Source organism: Enhydra lutris, unplaced genomic scaffold, assembly GCF_002288905.1.
Source record: "Enhydra lutris kenyoni isolate GAN:26980312 unplaced genomic scaffold, ASM228890v2 scaffoldscaffold79, whole genome shotgun sequence".
NCBI classification, from domain to species: domain Eukaryota; kingdom Metazoa; phylum Chordata; class Mammalia; order Carnivora; family Mustelidae; genus Enhydra; species Enhydra lutris.
The window spans coordinates 5021732-5048418 of NW_019154163.1; the positions used below are offsets into that span (position 1 = coordinate 5021732).

General features: G+C 37.4%; 2 protein-coding genes across 3 annotated transcripts in view; both read left to right on the forward strand.

The window, feature by feature from the left end:
* Window positions 1-3832, forward strand: part of LOC111160908 (fibronectin type III domain containing protein 3C1-like) — a 51279-nt gene extending 47447 nt beyond the window's left edge. The window contains exons 25-26 of the mRNA XM_022524297.1: window positions 2875-2999; window positions 3494-3832. Coding sequence (XP_022380005.1) covers window positions 2875-2999; window positions 3494-3832 — 464 coding nt within the window. The remainder of the gene's footprint in view (window positions 1-2874; window positions 3000-3493) is intronic.
* Window positions 3833-19499: 15667 nt separating this feature from the next.
* Window positions 19500-26007, forward strand: LOC111160916 (TATA-box binding protein associated factor 9b). 2 transcript variants are annotated; one of them, XM_022524301.1, is made up of 7 exons: window positions 19500-19679; window positions 20309-20390; window positions 20700-20836; window positions 20916-21063; window positions 22082-22136; window positions 24808-24923; window positions 25783-26007. In XM_022524301.1, exons 1-7 carry the CDS (start codon window positions 19629-19631, stop codon window positions 25941-25943), a joined length of 750 nt encoding a protein of 249 aa, XP_022380009.1. In that variant the 5' UTR covers window positions 19500-19628; the 3' UTR covers window positions 25944-26007. The 2 variants fall into 2 exon arrangements, with proteins under 2 accessions (XP_022380009.1, XP_022380008.1); XM_022524300.1 differs by having other exon boundaries at window positions 19501-19679; window positions 20916-21050; window positions 22060-22135; window positions 24813-24923.
* Window positions 26008-26687: the final 680 nt, after the last annotated feature.

Sequence of the window (26687 nt, forward strand, 5' to 3'; positions counted from 1 at the left end):
TTGATTGGAGCATTTAGTCCATTCACACTCAAAGCAATTTTTAATAGATATGTATGTATTGCCATTTTATTATTTGTTTTGTTGTTGTTTCTGGAGATTTCCTCTGATCCTTTCCTATCTTTGTAACTTTTGGTCTTTCCACTCACTGAGTGGAAAATAATATTTCTTGTAGGACTGATTAGTGGTCATGAACTCCTTTAGTTTTGTTTGTCTGGGAAACTCTTTATCTCTCCTATTCTGAATGACAGCCTTGATGGATAGAGTATTCTTGCCTGCAGATTTTTCCCATTCAGTACTTTGAATATACCATGCCACTCTATTCTCACTTGCCAAGTTTCTGTTGAGAAATCCCCAGCTAGCCTTACGGGTCTTCCCTTATAAGTTAAGGACTTCTTTGTCTTCTGCTTTTAATTTTTTTATGTTTCCCTTAGATCTCTTGCTATGGCCTTATCTTGTTCTTTCACTTGATAAATTCCTCTGTAATGGCATTTTGCCCGTCTCCTCCTTCTACTCTGTATTAGAAAAGTCACTTATGTTTCCTGCTCCTGAAAGTAACCGCTTTATGAGGAAGAGGTCCTGTGGTGTCCAGGACCTGGCAATTCAGGAAGTGTATCTGGCATGTGCTGTGTGTGCTCTGCTGTTCTGTTTTGTCTCCTCTATCCTTTGAGCCAGTCATCTGCAGAGGTTCTCCTTGCCTTGTCTGGGCAGTGTTTGGGCTCTGACTTGAATGTGGAGAGTGCTAAGTGTGCTCTGATCTTCTTGTGAAATGAGACTTGATACTAACTTCCACTAGAACTGAGGCCTTGCAGAAATCTCTCATTGGGAGACATGTTCTGGGCAGAGGTTTGTGCTGGTCTTCTAGGGGGAGGGAGCTGCTACACTGGGACTAAAACAAGCTTGACTGAAATGGGCAGAACTGCCAGAACACAGGGGTGTGGGACTTGGTGTAAGCAAATTAGCCAGCCAGTAGAGGTGACTGTGTGTTTATGCTGAGTGGCCAGGGAGGGAAATGGTGCCTGCCAGCTGCTTTGTTCACCAAGAGGTATCTTCATAAACACTGCCCCTCTAAGAAGCGCTCCAAGAAGAGTGAATAATCTCCCCTCCATGTGCCCCACACATTCTTCAAATCCCTGTCTCCTCACTGCATGCCTCTGGGTTGTTTGCCTGCATTCTCTCTAAGAGCAGAGCTCTACCCCAGCCAAGCCCACGTACTTTTAAAACTCCAGGCTTTAAGACTCACTGGTTGCAAGAACTCATGAAATTCAGCCCCTCTTATTTTCCAACTCAACGGTTATGGGGAACATTCTCCTTGTGCATTCCCCTGTGTGCCCCTTTCTCTCTAACCCTTCTCCATAACAAGGCAACCTCCTCTCCACAGCAGCCAAGATCCATTTCTCCCCTAAATCATGTCTCCACATTTCCTACCTTCTTCAGTGTGGTCTCTTCTCTCCTTTAGTTGTGTAGTTTGTTCTGTCAGTCTTTGGGTGGATTTCTGGGCTATTTAGGGTTATTTGATAGTTATCCAATAGTGTTAGTGGGATGTGACAAGCCTAGGATCCTACTACTCTGCCCCCAAATATCGCAATATTTTTAAAATGTCTTTGGAATCAACTAATCCAGCCAATCACTCTAGCACCACAGCCATTTTTTTAAGAGAAAGAATTCCCTGAATGATAAGTAACCTAACTAAAGAACAATGTGAAACAGTAACAGAGCCAAAATTGGAATGGTAGGCTCCTGGTCCCCATCATAGTCCTCCTTTTACTTTGTCATGATATTCATTCCTTGCTACATCTTACTTGGATTAAAACACACAAAAAAATCAGCTGATACATATAATTAAACTGATTAAAGCTAAAAAATATACTTAGTATATAGCACATATTCGCACATATTTAGTACAAATTTGTAACTTCACATTTGTTAATTTCTGAAACTCTGAATTTAATCTCCCTATTTGAACAGTGAAATAAACTGCTTTCTATAATATATAACAAGGTAACTTCACAGTCATGAAAGCTCAAGCTTTGAGCATTTATTCCTTCTTGTGAAATTCAGTTATTCCAATCTTTCTACACAAGTCCAATCACCATTATGAAGTAGTTGGTTCTCATTGAAAAGCTAACTGTAACATACTGGAATTAAACATGACTTAGAAAAAAAAATAAAATAAACATGACTTAGACCACAATAATGACTTGCTTTCTTCTTACATATTTAAGACCCATTTTCCTGAAATGTAGAGAGACTAATAACATAAATAAAGATCCTGACCTCCTTCCTTTCCTCATACAGCTTCTGTGATCCTAAAATAAAATTATTAACACATGTGGGGCACCTGAGTGGTGCAGTCAGTTGAGCATCAGACTCTTGCTTTCAGCTCAGGTCGTGATCTCAGGGTCATGTGATTGAGCCCCACATCAGGCTCCATGCCCACCCCAGAGTCTGCTTAGGATTCTCTCCCCTCTCCCTCTGCCCCTCCTCCCTGCTCTTTCTCTCTAATAAACTAATAAAATATTTCAAAAAACTGTTAATGTATGTGAAATGCTTCTAAATGTATCATGCACCATATAAATACAATGCAAAAGATACCAGTAGGGATTAAACAATAGTAATAAAACTTTTAATAAGTTCTTACTAACAAACAAACATGAATTATTGACAGTTTTAAGTTCTTAAAGTTTTTATTACAATTATTCAGATGCCTGATGGTATTGAAAAAGGCTTTATAATGCGAACTGTAACTATATATTTCTTAGATTAAGACTGCATGGACTGCCTTTTAATCGTCATGGAAAACTATATCAAAATTCAACATATTCAAGATCATCTAGGAAAAATAAAACCCTCTAAACTGAAATTCTCTTTTTCTAGCACCTAAATTACAACAACACATGAATAGCAATATTTGTGAGATCAAATGGGAGTCTTTGGAGCCAATAAAAGGAGATCCCATTGTTTATAATCTACAACTCATCAGTCAAAAAGGAACTGACCTGGTAAATTCTTGCAAATTTAGTCCTTAAAATTTTAAAATTTTATATTCTACTGGGAATTGAGCTTTTGCTGAGGACTAAGATATCCTTTCAGAATGTTTAAAGCAATGAAATCTTATCCAAAAGTACTACCTCCTCCCTAAAGCTTTATGTACATACTATTTTGGGACATACTTGCTTATTCATTCAATTAACATATTACTATTAAATGATTTAATATTTCTAGGTTTCACTTATGTCCACAACTCATTCCAAACAAAATGCAATTAAAGTTTAACAATCAATTATAAGTCTTTTGTTATTTCTTACACTGGACAAAATTACCTGAACAGTACTGGGTTCTTATGATATTAAAGACTGTAAGCATGAACTTTTAGTTTTGCTTTGAATATATTTATGAGGTGAATGAGTTAATTCATAAGTTATTGTCAAAAACAATACCATATTTTTTATTTGGTATGACAATATAATTTTCATTTTGTCTCATTTTTCTTTAGATATATAAAGGACCAAACACTTCATTCTCCTTTTCCAACTTTGTGGCAAATGCACATTATCGCTTCAAGGTCTGTGCAGGACGCCAATATCAGAATTCTGCTGGGACACAAGAGCTCTGGGGACCATACAGCCCCAGCGTTCTTTTCTCAACACAGAAGCAACATCCAAGGCCTGGAAAAGGTGGTGGAGGAAAAGCAGGAAGCAGCACTGGTGAAGAGAAAGATGATAAGCCCAGGATAGAAATGAGTGATGATACATTTGTCCTAATCCTTGTGATAGGATTTGCACTAGTTGCTAATCTGTGTGCTGTTATAATTCAACATTTTCTAATCAACTAATATATTTTTATGCATTTTACTTTTTTAGGAATTTCTAAAACAAATTACATCAAATATAGAAATTGCTAGATACATCTCAATTCTTACTTTAAATCTCATTTGGTAGATATCCTTATAAATGTTTATCTGACAGCAAAAGAACTGCCTTAACACTCAAGAAATTCATTGTGACAATAGAAGAGATTTTATAAGGAAATAGTTCTATTTTAAGTTTGAAAATGTTAGCAACAAAAATACTTCCACTATAATGTAAAACTATCTAAATCCTCTCATGAAAGCTATTCTCTGCCTTAATTTTTCTAAGTAATATTTTGCAAATTTTTGAGAATTATTGGAGGAAAACATCATTTTGGAATTTTATTCAGAAGAAAGTGGGAAAAGTCAATTCTATATGTCAACTTACATTCATATGAAATAAAAATATATCTACCAACTGTCTGTACTATAATTTTTCAAAGTAGTGTATTCAGCTGTTTAGCTTGTACCCTGATAATTATTTTGATAGTGGGTAAATAGTAACTTATTGGCACTTTGTGAGGAGAAGCTGGAAAGTGGGGAGCCATTTTATACTATTCTAAACTCTAAAATGCACCCAGTGGTGGTTACTCCATAATCAAAATGATTAAAAATACATATAATGACTCATATTTGTACACAGTGTATTAAAATGATTTCTTCTGGTGAAAGGCTGACTAGCACACAGGGGAGCTCATGGGGAAAATGAATCCCCATAGCAATTGGCTTAGATAGTGAGGCCAAATTTTGTGCTTTGTTGCAACCAGCAGGGCTTGAAGCCAAGAGTGTTAAAGGTCAGCGGTCTTGTCTGGGATAGAGCCCAGAGGCAGTGTACTGCTCTGGAAAAAAAGGCAGGCAAACAACCTGTAGATACAGTGTGAAAACAGTGATCTGAAGAGTGCCTAGGGCACATAGTGGGGAGGTTATTCACTTATCTCAGAGCCCATCCAAGAGAATGTGCACAGAGAGACTTCTCCAGGAATAAAAGGGACTGTCAGGCATAATTTTCCTGTACCTTTCCCCTCAGCATAAGCACAGGGTCACCTGTGGGAACCAGCACAGTACTGATACTTGCTACCTAACTTGCTTATACAGAGCCCTGCTCCCCCTCTACAGTCCCATGGAATCCCCCCTCGTGGTCATGCTTGCCTCGGTCCCAGCACAGTAGGCCCCATCCCCGAGAAGACCAGCCAAATTTCTCCTCATGCTGCATCTCCCAACATAGGAGTTTTGCAGAGCCAGGTGACCTCCCATTTCACAAACAGACCAGAGCACACCTAGTTAAAATGTGCCACATTCGGGCCAGAGCCCAAACACCTCCCATAACAGGCAAAGAGGGACTCTGCAGATGACTGGCCTGAAGGATAAAGCAACCAAGACAAAACAGCACAGCAAACACAGCACCCATAGGAGACACTAACAAAATTGCCAGGCCCTGGGGGACAGGGGACACTACACAGCAGGGCAATACAGGACCTCTTCTTCATAAGGCTATTACCCTCCAAGAACAGGAGATACAGCTGACTTTCCTAACACAGAGAAAAGGGTACCAAAACCTAAACAAAATGAGAAGAGAAATTTATCCCAAACGAAAGAACAGGACAAGGCCATGGCCAGTGATCTAAATGAAGCAGATATAAGTAATATGTCTGATAGAGAATTTAAATTAGCGATCTTCAGGATACTCACTGGACTTGAGAAAAGAGAGGAAGACATGAGTGAGACCCTTAACACAGAGATAAGAAATAACATGGCAGTGGTGTCTAGGTGGCTCAGTGGGTTGGGCATCTGCCTTCAGCTCAGGTCACGATGCCAGGGTCCTGGGACTGACTGCTGTGATGGGCTCCCTGCTCAGCAGGAAATCTGCTTCTCCCTCTCCCTCTGCCCCTCCCCGCCCCACTCATACTCTCTAGTGCTCTCTGTCTGTCTCTCTCACTCTCACTCTAAAATAAATAAACAAAATCTTTTAAAAAAGAAATAACATGACAGAGATAAAGGGTTCAATAAACAAGATGAGAAACACACACTAGACAAACTGTAAGAGACTCTTAATCATAGGAAACACTGAGGGTTACTACTGGAGAGGAGGGAATAGGAAGATGGGGTAACTGGATGATGAACATTGAAGAGGGCATGTGATGCAATGAACACTAGATGTTACATAAGACTGATCAATCACTGAACTCTACCTCTGAAACTAATAATACATTCTATAAAATTAACTGAATTTAAATTATAAAAATAAATTAAAGAAGATGAGAAACACACTTGATGGAATGAACAGCAGGGTGCAAGAAACAGAGGAAGAAATTAGTAACCTAGGAGATAGAATAATGGAAAGTAATCAGGCTGAACAAGAGAGAAAAAGCAATTATACAACATGAAAATAGACTGGGAACTCAGTGCTCCAAGAAACATAACAACAATCATATTTCAGGAGTCCCTGAAGAAAGAGAAAGGGGTACAGAAAATTTATTTGAAGAAACAATAGCTCAAAACATCCCTCATCTGGGGAAGGTAACATACCCAGATCCAGGAGGCACAAAGACCTCCCATCATAATCAACAAAAGGAGATACACACCAAGACATATTGTAAGGAATTAGCAAAATACAGTAATAAAGAAAAAAAATTAAAAGGGGAAGATAAAAGAAGACAGTGAGTTACAAAAGAAAATCCATAAGGTTAGCAAGGGATTTCTCAGCAGAAAATTTCCAAATCAGAAAGAAGTGGCATGATAGGGGCACCTGGGTGGCTCAGGGGTTAAGCCTCTGCCTTCGGCTCAGGTCATGATCTCAGGGTTCTGGGATCGAGCCCTGCATCGGGCTCTCTGCTCAGCAGGGAGCCTGCTTCCTCCTCTCTCTCTACTTGCCCCTCTACCTACTTGTGATCTCTATCTGTCAAATAAATAAATAAAATTAAAAAAAAAAAAGAAGAAGTGGCATGATATAGTCGAAGTGCTGAGTGGGAAAAATCTGCAGTGAAGAATACTCTATCCAGCAAGGCTATCATTCAGAACAGAACGAGAGATAAAGAGTTTCTCAGACAAACAAAACTTAAGACAGTCATGACTACTAATACAGCCCTGCAGGAAATATTAAAGGTGATTCCTTGAGTGTAAAGGAAAGAACAAAGCTAACGGTATAAAGGTAGAAAACACAAAGGTAGTGAAAATGAGTATTTCTTTAAAAAAATCAGTCAAGGAACTCACAAAATAAAGGATAAAAAATATAACAACATATACCTAAAATGTGAGGAGGAGTAAAGAATGGGTTCAAACTTAAATGACCATCAACTTAACACAGAGTGCTATATACAGAAGAGATTATATACAAACCTAATGGTAACCATGAAGCAAAAACCACAAATAAATACACAAAGAAATCCAGAGAAAGAAATCCAAATATATCACCAAAGAAAATCAGCAAACCATAAAAGACAAAAAGAGGGATCAGAGAAAATCTCCAGAAACAAAGATAAAACAAGTAATAAAATGGCAATAGATACATACCTTTGAATGTGAATGGACTTAACATTCCAATCAAAAGACAGAGGGTGTCAGAATGAATTTAAAAACAAGGCCCATCTATATGCTGCCTACAAAAGACTCATTTTAGATGTAAAGACACCTTTAGATTTAGAAACATTTATCATGCAAATGGGTGTCAAAAAAAGCTGGAGCAGCAAAGGTTATGTCTGACAAAGTAGATTTTTTTGTACTTGTGTTATTTTTATCCTACTTAGGTGTCAGGGTAATACTGGCCTCATAGAATGCTTTTGAGTGTGTTCCCTCTATTCTACTATTTGTAAAATTTTGATAAAGATTGTAATTAATTATTTTTTGAAATGTCTGCTAGAATACTCCAATGAAACCATGTAGTCTTGGGCTTTTTTGTGCTGGGAGATTTTTGAGTCCTAAGTCAGCTTTCATTCTTGTTATTGGTCAAAGATGATTTCCCATATCTTAGATTCAAGATTTATGACTGAATCCCGGTAACTTGTGCCTTTTTAGGAATTATCTGTTTTTTTTTTTTTCTAAGTGATCTGATTTGTTAGTGTATAAATGTTTATAGTAATCTCATCTCACTATGTATTTCTGTTATATCTGTTGTACTGTTTTTGCTTCCATTTCTCATTTTGGTTTTTGAGTCGTCTTTTTTCCTCCATTAATGTAGTTAAAGCACTGTCAAATTTATTTTTTGGAAAAACTGGTCCTTACTTTCAATATTATGTTATTGTTTACTCTGGTTTCTATTTTATTTATTTCTGATTTTTCTTTGTTATTCCATCCTCTACTAATTTTTCAGCTACCTTTCTTCTTTTCCTAGTTCCTTATGGCATAAAGTTGTTTTTATCTTAATACTAGCATTTAAATACTAGCATTTCTTAATATTAGCATTAAATTTATATAGCATAAATTTCACTCAAACATCTACTTTTGCTGCATCCCATGGGTTTTAGAATATTATGTTTTCTTTTTCTTTTGTTTTGAGACATATTTTTTTTTAATTTTTTTTTTTTAAGATTTTATTTAGTTATTTGACAGACAGAGATCACAAGTAGGCAGAGAGGCAGGTAGAGAGAGAGAGGAAGGGAAGCAGGCTCTCCGCTGAGCAGAGAGCCCGACGTGGGGCTCGATCCCAGGACCCTGAGACCATGACCCGAGCCGAAGGCAGAGGCTTAACCCACTGAGCCACCCAGGCGCCCCTTGAGACATATTTTTATTTGCCATGTGATTTATTTGGCCCACTGCTTGTGTAGGAGTCTGTTTTTAATATTTACTAAATATTTAATATTTTTAAAAAGGGAAAGCTATCATGAAAATTAAAATGATAATGACTGGTCCAAAAAAAAGACAGTTTGAGACAGTTTCTGTTACTTGAAGCTGAGGACAATCTAACCAATATAATTTCTACACATAGAGGAGGCAATCAGATGTTTTAATTTGAATCAAAATGTATCTTTATGAGCTTATCTACAAAAATCTTCATCATGCTTCCAAAAGTTAAAAAATGTATTATTAATCTCTTCCAGTCCCGTCCATGTTGCTACAAAAATTGGGACTGGAAGAGATTATGCTGAGTGAAATAAGTCAAGCAGAGAGAGTCAATTATCATATGGTTTCACTTATTTGTGGAGCATAACAAATAGCATGGAGGACAAGGGGAGTTAGAGAGGAGAAGGGAGTTGGGGGAAATTGGAAGGGGAGGTGAACCATGAGAGACTATGGACTCTGAAAAACAATCTGAGGGGTTTGAAGCGGCGAGGGTTGGGAGGATGAGGGAACCTGGTGGTGGGTATTAGAGAGGGCACGGATTGCATGGAGCACTGGGTGTGGTGCAAAAACAATGAATACTGTTATGCTGAAAATAAATAAATTAATTAATTAATTAATTTAAAAAAATATATATATATATCATTATCTAGAGATGAGTTAACAGTTTCTGGCAAACCCTGACTTTCATTTGATGTTACAGTCATCTACTTTGAAGTGACAAAGGCGTCTAATTTTATTATAAACAAGTTGAATTATGCCCTAGAGAACAAAATCAGGAATTCTGAGTAAAAGAATATGATTTTAACAGTTAAGTGATGAGTTGAGAAGCAACTGCAGAAAAAAGAGTAAGAAGTTTGTGCAATCTCACTGGATGCTTGCTTTGTTAGTAATATTCTTCAATGCCAAGATTCAACCTAAATGTTAAATAATCATATATGATATTAAACTGCTTTGGTGAAGCTCCTTTCGTCTAACATATTCATAATTTCTTTGAGGGATCATTAGATACTATCTCATTCATTTTTACTCCATCCTTACGATTATTCTTATTGTACAGATTGATAACCTGATCTTTGTGTGGTCAATGGTAGTACCTGGTCTAAAACTATTCTTTGGCAAGGAAGAAAAATAAGCAAGCAAAGTTGTCTATTGCAGAGTGAAAGCAATGATTCTAGCTGCCTAGAGTGGAACTAGAATCAACAACGTAAAAGTACCAGGAGTCGGTTTCAACTCACAATAGAAAAGTTTTCCTAACAAGTAAAGCTCCAACAATGGAATTGGTCCAAGGTTCTTGAATTTAACTTCTCATCATTACAAATTTGAGAGCTACATCTGTCAGGAATGCAACAGAAAGGGGGCGCCTGGGTGGCTCAGTCATTAAGCATCTGCCTTTGGCTCAGGTCATGATCCCAGGGTTCTGGGATCCAGCCCTGCATCCATCAGGCTCCCTGCTTGGCGGGAAGCCTGATCCTCCCTCTCCCACTCCCCCATTTGCATTCCTTCTCTCACAGTATCTCTCTCTGTCGAATAAATAAATAAAACGTTTAAAAAAAAGAAAGTTAATGATTATATACGATTCTACTCTCAAATACTATAACTGAGAGGCATGACACCCTAGTGAATACTAGATGTACAAAAAAATGGGTAAAATTATTAAATAGGTAGACATTCCAGAAAATAAATTCCTGTCTCCTTAATAATCATGACTGCAGGCCCAAGAGGGTAATCTGGGCACCAGTACTTCTACATATTATTTATCCATTAAGTTAGCAATCCCGTGAAAGGACCAGAGATGACCCTCCTACTTTCCTGGAAAAATGAGGAGATAGAAAGTTTTAGCACACCCCTTCTAAGTACTGCTGACTAATGAGATAAATGTAAGGCAGTTATTTTTGAGAGTCTGAAATCAATACTGATTTATTTTACCATTGGAATCCCATTACACTCACCTCTCTGGACTGCTCACTTACTTTCTCCCCCTCTCTGGCTTGTCTGTCAATCTTCTCAATGTTTAGTATGTACCCACTTATTGTGTTTGGTGGCTGCATCACTGTTTGGCTGGACAGCAGCTAAAATCAACCCTGGGTGCCTAACTCCAAAAACAGTATCTATGCATTAGGCCAATAGTTCTTTGTCTATTTCATTCTGTGGACCTGTTTTGGTGAGGTAGGTTTTTTGGGCTCATATTTACTCACTCATCAATCTGGGAATAACTCTTCTCATTAATGTTCTTTACCTACCCTATCCCATGTTTTTTTGCTCTATTTGTTTACATTCTACGTCCAATCATGTACTCTTCTAATCAAAAGCTATTATAAGGCAGTGAGGGAAATCTTAACATCATGACATGACAAAGAACTCATTAATTAGCCATTACAGCACTTATCACACTGTGTTTCATTAGTATTCTTCGTTTTTCTCCATTAAACTGTGAACTTCAGGGAAAGAACTGTGGCTTTATCTTCATATCCTCACTGCCACATTCAGTGTTTGGCACAGAGTAAGTTTTCAATGTATAACTCAAATGAACAAAATTACCAAAATGCTCACTATCAATATGTTCAAAGTGAGTATATAATAATCTGGACAATATAATTTTACATTTGATCAAGTCAGTTGACCAACATAATATGCCTGGAAAAACCACAATGCCTTTTTTTTAAAAAAAAGAAGGATAAAGCACTGCTCAGTTCTGTTTTACACACTTGCTTAGATATTTTAGTTTGTTTGATCACATTGTAAGAGTGAGTTTGTTAAAAATTGGCTAAGTCACACTGAGTTATTTTACTATGAAAAACATGAAGGTTAAGGATTACATAACCACTTATGGTTATAAAATACACGTACTTAGGTAAGTGTGTAAAATTCAAACTTCTAAATAATCTCAAACTTTGAAAATAAGAGTGTTTATCGGGCACTGTCGAGATAAATTAGGAGTATCAGCAGACTTGAGTGAAGGCTGGAAATGAAAAGGATCAAAAATAATGTAGATACAATAAGTAACATAAATTCATTCTATGCCTTTTTATTTTTATATTTTGTGAGTTTTTAAATAATAGCATCACATTTTATTGTTACATAAGGAATGTGTGTTTATATGAAAAATTTAAATGCATCACTAAAAAACATAAAAATCACCTGTAGAACTATCAAATAAAAATATATAATTAGAGGTGCCCAGGTGGCTCAGTCAGTTGACCATCTGCCTTCGGCACAGGTCATGATCTCAAGGTTCTGGGATGGAGCCCTGCATCAGGCTCCCTGCTCAGTGGAGACTGCTTCTTCCTCTCCATTTGCTCCTCCCCCTGACTTATACTCTCTCTCTGTATCAAATAAGCAACTAAAATAAAAAATAAAAATAATTATAATTAGCAATTTGGTGATGGCTTTCTAGTCTTCTTTTATTGAGTAGAACTAATTTATTTTAATAGCTGCTTTAAGGTGAAGAGCTAAGATGGTGGCATAGTAGGAGGACCCTAGGCTCATTTCATCCCTCAAACATGACCTGATAATTACCCAGTCATTCTAAATACCCCAGAAATCAAGCTGAAGACTGAAAGAATAAATTTCACAATTAAAGGGGGGTGGGGAAGCCACACTGAAGAAGGCAGGAAGCATAGAGATGTGGTTTGGAACTGAAATGGATCACAGGTGATGTGGAGGGGAGGGAGCCATGGTCATGGAGAAAGGCAAGAGAGAGGAACAAATGGGAATGCATAAGGAGAACACTTCCCCAAAGTCATTGACTGGGAAAATGAGAGGGGCTGATTTTCCTGAGTTCTTACAACCAGCATGGCTTAAAGCCTGGAATTTTAAAGGTCAGTGTGCTTGGTTGAGGTAAAACCCTAAAGGTGCTGCTAGGTCATAAATCAGGCCTCAACAAGTACAAAAAGACTGAATGGGATTTATTCCTGGGCTGCAAGCATAGTTTAATATTCACAAATCAATCAACATGATATACCACATCAATGAAAGAAAGGATAAGAACCATATGATCCCCTCAATGGATGCAAAAAGAACATTTCACAAAGTACAACAGCCATGTCATGATAAAAACCCTCAACAAAGTAAGTTTAGATAGAACAGGCCTCAACATAATAAAGGCCATATATGAAAGACTCACAGCTAATATCACCCTTCATGCAGAAAAACTGAGAGATTTCCTCTACAGTCAGGAACAAGACAGAGATGTCCACTCTCACCACTATTCTTTAACATAACACAGCAATCAAACAACATAAAGAAATAAAGGGCACCTAAATGGGCAAGGGGAGAAGTCACTTTCACTCTTTGTAGAAGACATACTACTCTCTATAAAAAACCTGAAAGACTCCACCAAAAAATTGCTAGAACTGATACAAGAATTCAGCAATGTCACAGGAAACAAAATCAATATACAGAAATCTATTGCATTTCTATCATAATTAAGGGGTCCATCCATCAAGAAGAATGAACAATTGTAAAAATTTATGCCCCCAACTTGCAAGCACCTAAATGTATGCATCAATAAATAATAAACATAAAGAGGGACACCTCAGTCATTAAGCATCTGCTTTCAGCTCAGGTCATGATCCCAGGGTCCTGGAATGGAGCCCCCATCAGGCTCCCTACTCAGCAGGGGGCCTACTTCTCCCTCTCCCACTCCCCCTGCTTATGTTTTCTCTCTTGCTGTGCCTCTCCCTCTCAAGTAAATAAAAATCTTAAAAAATAATAATAATAATAATAAACATACAGAAACTCATTGATATTAATACAGTAATAGTAGGGGACTTTAACACCCCACTCACATCAATGGACAGATCATCTAAGCAGAAAATCAACAAGGAAACAATGGCTTTGAATGACACAGTGGACCAAATGGATTTAACAGATATATTCAGAACATTCCATCCTAAAACAGCAGAATACACATTCTTTTCAAGTATGCATGGAACATTCTCCAGAATAGATCACATAACAGCCACACAAAAAAGCCTCAACAAATTCAAGAAGACTGAAGTTGTACCATGCACCTTTTCTACTACAACACTATGAAACTAGAAGTCAATCACAAGAAAAAAAAAATCCAAAAAGACCACAAATACATGGAGATTAAACAACATGCTACTAAAGAATGAATGAGTCAAACAGGAAATAAAAGAAGAAATTTTTAAAAACATGGAAATCAATGCAAAAATAAAAGAAAATGGTCCAAACACAATGGTCCAAAACTTTTGGGATGCAGTAAAAGCAGTCATAAGGAAGTATACAGAATTACAGATCTACCTCAAGAAGCAAGAAAAATCTCAAATACACAACCTAAAGAGGCTAGAAAAAGAGCAAAAAAGATATCCTAAAACCAGCAGAAGGAAATAATAAAGATTAGAGCAGAAATAAACAACATAGAAACTAAAAGAACAATTTGATCTGTTGATCAAAGAAAACAAGCAGCTGGTTCTCTGAAGAAAAAGTCAACAAAATACATAAACCTCTAGACAGATGTATCAAGAAAAAAAAAGAAAGGATTCAAGTAAATCACAAATGAAAGAGAAGAAATAATACCACAGAAACACAATCATAAGAGATTATTATGAAAAACTATATGCCAACAAATTGGACAACCTGGAAGAAATGGATAAACTCCTAGAAACATAAACTACCAAAACTGAAACAGGAAGAAACAGAAAATTTGAACAGACCAACAATCAGCAAAGAAATTGAATCAGTAATCAAAAAAACCCCAACAAACAAAAAGATGGCTTCACAGGCAAATTCTACCATACATTTCAAGAAGACTTAATACCTATTCTTCTCAAACTATTCCAAAAAATGAAAAAGGAACAAAAACTGCGAAATTCATTCCATGAGGCCAGCATTACCATGATACCAAAACCAAATAAAGACACCACTAAAAAAAATGTACAGGCCAATATTCCTGATGGACATGGATGCAAAAATTCTCAACAAAATACTAGCAAGATGAATTCAACAGTACATTAAAAAGATCATTCACCACAATCAAGTAAGACTTATTCGTGGATTGTAGGTAGGTTCAATATTTGCTAATCAATCAACATGATACATCACATCACTAAAAGAAAGGAGAAGAACCGTATGATCATATGATCATCAATACATGGGAAAAAAAGCATTTGACAAAGTACAACATCCATTCCTGATACAAACCCTCAACAAAGTAGGTTTAGAAGGAACTTACTTCAGTATAATAAAGGCCATATATGAAAAACCCACAGCTAGTATCATCCTCAATGGAGAAAAACTGAGAGCCTTTCACTAAGGTCAGGAACCAGACAAGGATATCCACTCTCACCACTTTTATTCAACAAAGTACTGGAAGTCCTAGTCACAGCTATCAGACAATAAGAAATAAAAGGCATCTAAATCAGTAAGAGAGAAGAAAACTTGCACTATTTGCAGATGACATGATACTATATATAGGAAACCTGGAAGACTCTACCAAAAACCTACTAGAACTGATATACAAATTCAGTAAATTTGCAGGATATGAAATCAAAGTACAGAAATCTATTGCATTTCTATACACCAATAATGAAGCTGTAAGAATTCATACAACTCAGTGGCAAAAAAAAAAAATCAGATTAAAAAATATATACCAAGGGGAAAAGAGTTTCCTCAAAAAATTAAACATAGAAATATCATATGAGCCACCAATTCCACTCCTGGGTATTTATCCAAAGAAAACAAAAACACTAATTCAAAAAGATGTATGTGTCCCTATGTTTATTGAAGCATTATTTATGGTAGCCATGATATGGAAGCAATCTAATGTTCATCAATAGATAAATGGACAAAGAAAATGTAGTGTACATATACACAACAGACTATTATTAACCCATAAATAAGAGTGAAGTCTTGCCATCTGTGACAACATGGATGGACCTAAAGAGTATTATGCTAAGTAAACTAAGACAGAGAAAGACAATTACCATATAATTTCACTTACATGTGGAATATTATAAAAAAAAAACATAAACAGAGTCATAAATACAGAGAACAAATTGGTGGTTGCCAAAGGAGAAGGGTTGGGAGGGATGAGTAAAATAGGTGAAGAAGATTAAGAGGTACAAACTTCCAGCACAAAATAAGTAACTGGGATGTAAAGTACAGCATAGGGAATATAGCCAATAACATTGTAATAACTATGTATGGTAACAGATGGTAACTAGATTTGTCATGTTGATCATTTCATAATGTTTAAAAATATCTAATCACTACATTGTGTACCTGAAACTAATACTGTATGTCAACTCTACCTTAATTTTTAGAATACTATAAAAAAATAAAAGAATATTTCTGGGAGGGAAGGAACAGAGGAAGAGGGAGAAAAAGAATCTTAAGCAGGCTCCACATCCAATGCAGAGAGCCCAATGCAGGGCTTGATCTCACAACCCCGAGATCAGGGCCAAAGCTGAACTCAAAAGTCGGATGCTCAACTGACTGAGCCACCTAGGTGCCCCAAAACAAAAGAATATTGATATCTTGTCCAAATACAAACTATATTTTTCTCATCTATGTTCATATTGAAGCATAGATGTAAATATAAAGTTTGACATATTCCATTCAGTCTATAAACTTTGACCCAAGAAAATGAAAAGATCTTATCTGCTAAGTATACATACATCTTGTACACAATACCGCTTAAAATAAAAAAAAGGAGCATGATTTCTTACCTGGGCTATTGAAGCTTTCATAATGAAGTTTTGTCCACTTTTAAGTTCTCTCAAAATATATAAAAGCACCTAATGAGACTTTTTTACTGTACTGAAATGGAAGGAATACTCTCCATAAAACATGTGCCTTACATGATGCTTATTATTGTTACTGGCCATAGAAAAGGTGTTAAAAACGTTGGCCTGCTGTAAACTTGCTTTCAAAATGCAGGACAAGGAAAATGTCCTTTAATTTGTAAATATACTGAGGATGAGAATGGCGAAAGGATTACAGTAAAACAGAGATGTATATGCTGTCTCTCTAAAACTGCTTGGTAATCTTTGAAGAGGCCATATGGAGACTTGAAAAGAACTAACTGCGTCTAAGCTGCCTGATGTTATGTGTAGGCTACAACAAAAACTCATACAGGAAAAAAAAAAAGACTCAGTTTTTGGAAATAAGACTACTTCAGAACAACAAAAAAACTCGCCAGAAAGGCACCCAAGTTAAACAGGACTCTCATTTCATTACTAAAATTTTAGCTTACTTGGAATCTAACTTCAATTTCATAAGTTGAAATTACCTCTGTGCTTTAAAACCTTTTTCCCTGAGGGGGTTAAAAAAAAGGTTTAATTTATGATGACATCTAATGTGCTTTGGAATGTTAAAAAGTGGTGAACATATTAGTCATGGACAGCCCATAGGATGAATGTATAGATGCAAAGGGCCTAACTGACTGACAAATAGCTGGTCTACCAAGACCAGCCTCTAGTACTAAGTGAATAAACATTTCTGGAGAACTGAAAACTAACTCCTACATATGTAAAAACCTGCTATTCCTATAAGTACTACTGAGGAATATTACATTCTCAAACACTTTTTTTTGAAAGGTCGTTTAGGTTTATGGCACCACCACATCGCTTCTCGGCCTTTTGGCTAAGATCAAGTGTAGGTTTATGGCACCACACTGGACTGACACCAAGAATCAGTCTAATGTAGGCTCAATAAGACCAGAGATGCATATCAAAGTGAATATCATGTTAGACTATATGCAGTTTTACCACTACATAAAAGAAAACAAGGATGTCCTAATGGCTGCAGGCAGTTCAGAGAAATATTATTGGAAAAGAAACAGAAAGAGTAAAAATATCCTACTGTACCATGGAGTCAAAAAAACCATTTTGTTGTTATTTTTCACTAAATATGGGCTACAGATATGTCTAAATCATCATACATATTGTGTTTACATTCCCCTTTTTAAAAGTCTTACATTTATGTATACTAAGAATATACACTACAACTTATAAAATTTAAATATTCAAGAACTAAATTGCTGTAATGGGATAGAAATGTACAAAGTACTTAGTCCTACTATTCATACTAATTGTTTAACTGTTAACTAGTCCTACTGTTTTGTTTAAATAATAGCATGTAACAGAAAAATAATACAGAGAAACATAATTTTAAGTAACATTTATTTTCGTATTTTTATTTAAAGTAATACTTCTGCACAATTACTTATTACATATTATAGGTCTTTTCATCTAGTATAGCTGTGTCCTTTGTTGGCGTTCTAAAGGTTGGTCACCCCAACAGTGTAGTACCATTTGGATGGGGGAACAAAATATAAAAAAGGTGATATTTGTAAATTACATAGACAAGATACTGGTAAACTGTGGTGCCTTCTATGAAAGATAAATTAGTGGGTGGAATAAGCCAGAGGGGGTTTCTTTTTATTTTCTACATGTATTTTTTAGAACTTTGTACCTTGTGCATGCACTACCTAGTCCAAAGGGAGAAAATCATTATTAGTCTTACACAGTAATTGCTCAAAGTGAGCTGAGAAAGGTGTTTACAGGAAGGTTCAGGGTTCAGGGTTCCCAAGAGAAACAGTGTGTTAAAGAACACGTGGTTCTTGGGGCTGCTGCCCAAAATTCAAGATGGCTGCCTGGTGGATGACTGATTCAGATAACCCTGATGAGGTAAGCTGGTGCCCAAAACTGAAAGGTCTGCTAACCCCCTGAAATCAGTACAAATTTGTTTTGTGAAGGAAGCCATTAGAAGGTTTTAAAGAAAGGAATATAATTATGTGATTTACGACTAAGAGATCCCTTTGGTTGTGTGAAGAATGTAGGGTAGCCCTATTACGAGGACCTATTTCTATAGACTTGCGTGAGTATGGCTGTTGGTTTGGACTGTTCGCATGGTAGCACTGAATGAGGATGTGGAGGCACAGACTGACATGGCGTGACTTTGGGAGGTGGCGCTGATTAGACCTGCTATAGAATGAGTGTGGATTGCGGGGAGGGGGTCTGCATAACATGGATAACTGCTGTTTCTGGTCTGGGTAGCTCAGAGTGCCTCTTCCTGGGACGGAGAACACTAGGGCATTGTTGGATTGTGGAGGAATAAGAAAGCATACTTTAAGGGACACTTTAAGCCAGAGATGCTTAACTGATGTACTTTTTTTTTTTTTTTTTTTTTTTGAAGTCACTCAGGTTATTGTGTGGAGACTGGGGAGAGGAGGGCATCTGTGAGGCAAAGTGACAGCCCTTGGAGGGCCTCAGCAGGGACAGAAAGGAAACTACTCAGGGCCAAGGGACAAGGCTGGAGAGGCTCTAGCAGAGAATCTTGCAGGCCCACAAAGGCTTTAAGCTTTTCATCAGTATGAAATGGGAGACAATAGCAGGGCTTCGAGTATAATGAGAGCTGACCAAAGGCCTGCTGTGTGGAGAGCAGGCTATACGGTAGAGTTGCCAGATTACTCAAGAAAAATACAGAATGCCAAGTTAAACTTAAATGTGAGATCAACCACAAATAATTTTGTAGGTAAGTATAGCCCATGTAATACTGGAGATAGACTTTAGCTAAAAATGTATTCGTCGTGGATCTGACAAATTTAACTGGGTGTGTCCCCCCCCCCAACCCTATCACAGGGGCAGGTGGAGGGAGCCCCTGCGGGCATTGCAGGGAAATGGAAAGGGCCAGAGTAGCAGCAGCGAAGGTGTGAGGAGGGGGTCCCAGAAAAGACAAAGGTGACCCATTTGGTACACTTTCCCGGAGAACTGCTCTAGAAAAATGAGCTTCTTGGCTGTTCCAAGTGTTGGCCGAGGGTTCCTCAGGGAAGACTCACCTGTCTATTCCAATCCTCCTGAGCCCGCGCTCCACCCATAGCCCTGCTACCCTCAAACTCCACCCAGTTGAGTAGCAGCTTAAAAGTAGCAGCCCGCCGGCCCGGTGCTGTAACCCCGCCTTCCACACCCCGCAGGGGTGGAGCCTGAGCGAGAAGCCGGCGAGAAGCCCTCTCTCCCCGGATGACGAGGGGCAGGATAACATGGAGTCCGGCAAGATGGCGCCTCCTAAGAACGCTCCGAGAGATGCCTTGGTAAGTGCGAAGGATGAGAGGCGGGCAGGATAGGCACGGCTAGGGTCTCGGGAGGCAGGCCCTGGCGGAGGGCTTCAGGACGGGCTCGCGCGCCCGCTTCAGCCCAATTGGGGCGACCAGGAGGAGTGGGACACGGGGGTGCCCTGGACCCCAGGGCACTTCTCTCGCAACCCCGGCAGACCCGCTTAGGGGGTGGCTTAAGGCCCGCCGGAGTGCTTAGTCCAGCCACCCAGCTTTGTCTCCTGGGCCTTGGGCCCCAGACGCTTTGTCGTCTCGCCAGGTCTGTGAGTCCTGACCCTCGCGTCCAATATCTGCTGCGAGCTTCCCCCATTGCCGCATCGGAAAATGACAACCAGCTGTAGCCTCCCCTCTCTTTTCTTGGGGAAAGCCAACCCGAATCTTTTTGTTCTCTCTGCCCCCACCCCCCCACCCCCACCCCCACCCCCACCCCCGCCAAAACATAAAGTTTTCAGCAGAGGTTAGGATGGCTTTTGGTGTGACCCTGACACTGGAGAGGAAAAGTATGTAGCCCAGAGAAGGGGGAACTTTTATCATAAATACTACCTTTGGTCCAGTCTTGATTTCCAGTACCTAGATTATGCATCTGGCATTTTTATTCGAATCCACAGGTGATGGCACAAATCCTGAAGGATATGGGAATTACGGAGTATGAACCAAGGGTTATAAATCAAATGTTGGAATTTGCTTTCCGTAAGTTAACAAAACAAAAATTTGCCTAACTTGTGAATTTGAAAACACTGTTTTATCTTAAGAACATTTTCAACTAAATTGCTTGAACAGTATCACAGAATGCAGCCTAAAGCAGTAAGAGAGCTCAAGCTAAGGGGACAATAGTATTTATACCGTGCTATCTGTTTAAAATTGGCCATGTAAAATAGGACAATTAGATACTAGAAGCAAAATTCATAAACTTTCTAGAAGTTAGTAGAACCTCCCGTTAAGAAAAGTGACCTTAAATATTAAGCGGTTTTAATGCTTCATAATGTTTTGTTCTTAAAGGATATGTGACTACAATTCTGGATGATGCAAAAATTTATTCAAGTCATGCTAAGAAACCTAATGTTGATGCAGATGATGTGAGACTGGCAATCCAGTGTCGGGCTGATCAGTCTTTTACTTCTCCTCCTCCGAGAGATGTGAGCAAACTTATTTGAAGTTCATTTTACATAAAATTTCTTACATTGTAGTTCTAATAAGGACTTTTTTTTTTTTTAGTTTTTACTCGATATTGCAAGGCAGAAAAATCAAACCCCTTTACCACTGATTAAGCCATATGCAGGACCCAGACTGCCACCTGACAGATACTGCTTAACAGCTCCAAACTACAGGCTGAAGTCCTTAATTAAAAAGGTAAGAATTTCTGGTCAGCTCAGTTTTTTTAAAAGGTGAGATGTGTTAGGGGAATTTGTAAAATGCATAGTCCTGTAGATGGATTAGTAGGTTAAAGACTAAGATGATTTACTAGGATTTTTTACACGTATAGCCTTGAAAATACCATGTCTGCAATTAGCTACTTCGTTAAAATATAAGGTGCAAGATTTTTAGAGCAAAAAGGAACTTTAGTGTTCATCTAACTCAACAATTAATTTCCCCATCAGGGAACTAATCCTCAGTTCACCTATGGAATTAGTGGCAAATCTGGTACTGATTCCCAGGCCTCGTTAACTTCCAGTATTTACGTTGCGTGCCTATAGGAGTAACATTGTTAACATTACGTTACGAAGAAAAATATTAATAAAAAAGTGCTTCATTGATCGAAAAAGGCTAAGAGCTGCAAGCAAGCATTTATTCACACTGTAAATCAGACCCAAGAAACCCGTATCATAACCTCTTGGCACCTGTCACTAGGAACTGCACAATCTTACGTTAACTCCCAGTATTTACATATTTTTCAGTTGTTTGTGGCACCTGGTAACAGAGTAAATGGTATATCATGAGGAATTGGACTCGCTTTCTGAAATATGACCTAAGGCTCTCCCACCAATGAAAAAGTTTTCCCCACATTCAGCCAGCTGCCTTTGTTGTCTGACATTCTGCCATAAGAGAGTATCTTTCTTTTTAGGTTAAGATATTAACTAGTTAAGATTAAAAATCATAAAGGATATTAGCTGTCATCCCCAAGTTAAGACTCTACCCTAAACCTAAAAATTTTGTGTGCTCATATCCATGTTTCTGTAGAAATATGTATGTTTGTGAAGACCCTAGTTTAAATGTTGGATTTAGAACACTAATGGAACAAAAACAGTACATTCTTGCCAAGGGTTATCCATTAATAACTCACATCCACAATCTTAACTTCATTCCTGTTAAGTTTAGGGGTCAGATCTAAACATTAAAAGTAGCTTTTTAAATCCCCTAGGGACCTAACCAGGGAAGACTAGTACCGCGGTTAAGTGTTGGTGCTGTTAGTAGCAGACCTTCCACTCCTACTGTAGGTAAGTGAGAGAAGGAAATGCCTTTTCTGTCTGGTGAAGTGCCTCAGCACTTGGTCTTGAACTATAATCCAAGTCAAAAGCTGAGTCAGAAATTCCCAAATGTGTGTTGACATTGATACATTTACTCGTCCTCTAGTAAAACTATAAATATGTATTTTTATCAGATTTCAAAATGAGAAAGCCATGAGTATCTTATCCCAAATGAGTACAGAATTAGACATTACCCAGCATTGTTGTTGGTATAAACTAGGTACCAAAAACCATTCAAGCTGTGTTTTTTTCTGCCTTCTATACAAATCAAGTTTCCAAACACTCATGGCAATAGCCTGCTTGTTATGAGAAATTAATTTGAGTAAGCTGGCAAGAGAATGCAACCGAAAAAAAGAAGTTTAAAATGTACAAAAAGTTTAAGTATTTCAAAGAAAAAAATCATTGTTTTTAATACTAATTTTTTCAAAAGATTAACTCTATTGCCCCTTCAAGCTGTCTCCTGTGCCCTTTGTGACAGGTCTCTATCATTCTTTTGAGTGTATCTTGTTTCCTGGCACAAGATGCTCTAAACTCCCCTTAATTTTCCTTACCCCAGCCCTACCAGCCACTTCTCCTAAGAGCCCTGGTTTCTTTTAAAGAAGAATGGTATTTAGAAACCATTACGGGTTTTTTTTAATGTTATTGTTTAGGGAATACGGAAAACAAAATGGATTTAGATTTCCTGACGTTTTTGGTCCTATTATTCCTGCCAGATTTCTTTCATAATCAAAGTATTTTCAGAAAGAATCCTTCTCTTTGACATGTTTTGTTTTGGGTTTTTTTTTGTTTTGTTTTTTTTTGGCTCTTTTGGCTTACAACTTGAGTCCTACAAATGTCATATAGCTCTAATGTAAGCAGCATTTGATTTTTTGCAGTGTGTAGAAAATCTCTTCATATTCTCATGTCAACATTCTAAAACCAACCTGGTATAGTATTAGTTGTACACTTCTAATTTACCCGCATGTTATCTTTGTGGACAGAAATTTGCATATATAATTTGTGTGACTTTGGTCATATACTGTTTATCTGCAGACTCATACTACTTCAGCAAATACCAGTTTTTTAAAAAACTCTAGGCTGTGGTAAACCATTACACATGTTGACAAGTAAACCAATTTTAGTTGTCAGTTGTGATTTTTATCCGTTAGACATTTACTATGCGTATTTTAGAGATTTTTTTTTAAATCTATAATGAGGGAGCTGCTGAAATCTAGAATTAAAGATAGTAGTTTTAAACTTAAAAAATGAATTTTATAAAGCATTCGAGATCTGAGCATCTGCTGTGTTCAATTTTAAAGATGAAAGTCCATACTTACTTAAATGTCAACAAATCCTTGCAGTAATGGCCAAGAAAACATCTACCTATTGTGAATTCCCTTGACAAAATAAAATACAGAGTATTGTTTCACTAACCTTGACCGAATTCTTTAAACTCACCCTTAATGCATCAGAAGTGCCTAGGAATCAAGATATGTTAGAGTAAGGCCTCACCTCCTGAGCTGGGGAGAGAAAGCACTAAAGCCAGATTCCTGGGTACTTGTGAGCTTTCTTCCCCCATTTAGGCTTTCTCTGTCCCTAGGAAGGATAGTTGTACTTTTTTTCGGCAGATCTTCTCTGGGCAGACTGCTGGTTCCAGGGGAAAGGGATGTATGAAAAGCCTGTATCCCCAAAGGAAAAACTAGAACAGATATGTTTCCATAAATGCATTTTTTAAGAGAGCTATGATGTCTGTGTATGTCTTTGAGTCTTGCAGAATTCATTCATTAAGCAGAAATTTGTTGTGTGCCTATTAGGAGTTAAGGAACAAAAACCATATGCTCATATGGATAAAAAAGTGTCAGCCAAGGCTTGTAATTTAGTGAACAGGGTAAGATACTGATAAAGGCTTCTATGACAAGGGAATTTCAGAGGCAGGCAATGACTTCTGAGCAAATCAAGGGAATTATATAAAATATGGTGGTATGAGTTCTACCTGGAATAATGGGTAGAATTAAGATGGGGGAGTGGACTAAATTATCTCCAACATCCCTTTTGCTTAAAAAAATACTTGGTACCCACATGGGTACCATAAGTGGGTATATTTTGATAGGCTTTTGTTAGATATATGTTGATTTAGCTTCACAAGCCTAGTAGACATCTTCTAATTCTCATAAAAGAGATTAAAAGTGCCATTTAACATAATGAATACCAAACTTGGGTCTTTATTCTGCTAGCTTAGACACTTAATTTCACAACTTCATACAGCTAAAATTCAGTGTCAGATGCTGTTTGAAGAGCTTTACAGAAATTTTAATTTTCACAACAATCCAAGTAACAGGTACTGTTATCCCATTTAACAGGTGAGAAAACTTAAGTACTAAAAGATTAAGTAACTTTCCCAAAGACATCCAGCTAGTAGGCGATAAAGCCCAGATTCAAACTCAAGTAGGTAGGCTCCAGAGCCTACATTCTTTACCACTATACTATCCTGAACTTTTAGCATCTAATTTATTGAGCTTGTACTTTGCTTATTTTGGATGTTTTTTTTCTCACCTTTCATCAGTTCCCTGTACTTTGAAGGTAGTTTCTAATAAGCTAAGAAGTGCAGAATATAAACTCATATAATGGAAGTCATGTAACTAACATGGTCTGTTAATTACAACCACAGCAACCCCGCAAACAGCGTCTGTCCCAAATAAAGCTGTACCTCCAGTGTCAGTGACAAGCCAAAGATACACAGTGCAGATTCCACCCTCTCAGTCCACACCTGTCAAATCAGGTAACATGATGGGCATGGCATGGGGGGATTTGAAAGTGGTTCTTTTTTAAGTTTTTTTTTAATTTTAAAATTTGAGAGTAACTTGTGATTATAGAACAGTTTGTATTCCTACAGCAAGAGTTGTTTTAATTGCATCCCAGAAGATGGCAATCATGTTCCACATCAGGGTTCTTCAAAAGGGTCAATGAGCCCACTACTAAAATTGTATGAAATTTTACATATATGTAATGTTTTGGGAGGGGAACAGTATTCAGTATGACCATCACATTCTCAAAGAACACTGAATTAAAATAAGCTGGGGTCCACAAATCTAAAGCATCTGCAAGGAAAAGCACTTAAGGTTAAAGCTCAAGAAAATAACAGTGTACACCAGACAAAAATTATACCTTTACTCACTTCATGGAAGGAGTAAAGTTGGAATTATAAGTAGAACTGTTATAGCATAGTTTATTACTGCATGTATTTCATTTTACATCTTGTAACACCTAATTGTACATAGTAAACTACTTACCTAAAATATTGGCATATTAAGGGAAATGTGATTCCTGACCCTGAACATGTGCCTTTAGTATGTTCCATGGTTGAGTCCCATGCACCGCTTCCCATGGCTAAGTACTAACTAAAATTTTAGGTAGTTTAAAAAAAATAATGTGTCTAGATACTATTTTAAGTACTTTAAAGTACTAAAAAAACTTTATTCAACTTTTAATGCAGCATAAATACCCAAGTTTCTATGATGTGGTTGCAATTCATGCTATTAAAATTGTTTATCAGAATTATAGTTAGCCTTGTTGAATATTATTTACCATGTTTCTGATTTTGGGTGATTCAGTTTGAGAGTGTTTTCTCCTGTTTACAGTTCCTGCAACAACTGCAGTTCAGAATGTTCTGATTAATCCTTCAATAATTGGGCCCAAAAATATTCTTATTACCAACATGGTTTCATCACAGAACATGCCCAATGAATCAAACCCACTGAAGAGAAAACATGAAGATGATGATGATAATGATACTATGTAGGGAGTACAATCAAGATATATTTCAGGGGGCGCCTGGGTGGCTCAGTGGGTTAAGCCTCTGCCTTCAGCTCAGGTCATGATCTCAGGTCCTGAGATTGAGCCCCGCATCAGACCCTCTGCTCGGCGGGGAGCCTGCTCCCCCTCTCTCCCCTCCCCTCTGCCTACTTGTGATCTCTCTCTGTCAAATAAATAAATAAAATCTTAAAAAAAAAAAGATATATTTCAGAAGTGTAATTGGTTTGGAGCCCACTGTACTGAACTAGAATATTCTCTGTCTTCTCAAGTTTTATCTTAGAAAACTTAAATGTAGATGTATTTTTCCTATTAGCTTAAACTGTTAATTTTTTTTAAATTGTTAGGTATCTTAGGTAACCATACCAATGTTTTCTCATTAGGATTCAAGTAAAAAAATTGTTTCTTAGTATTTTGATTAATATTATGATTGTTTTCAGTTTCTACAGCCTGATCAGTGGACTAGTCTTTTAACAGCATTAATTTCTAATACACATTTAAATACTACTTTCTCCTATAGGGTAAAATAGTCATAATTTTTGTTTTCACCAACTTTTTTGACCAAACCTCTAAATTTAGGAAGTATTTTTTTGGAAAGGATGGATTTTGAAGGGGTTCTGTATTCATTTGGAATATTTGTTTCTTGGTGTTCCCTAACCTCCCATGTCCTCAACCCCATTTCTAGATCCCATTCATTTTCTGTACCACCTCTTCCCCAGAGGCTTAAAGTTTC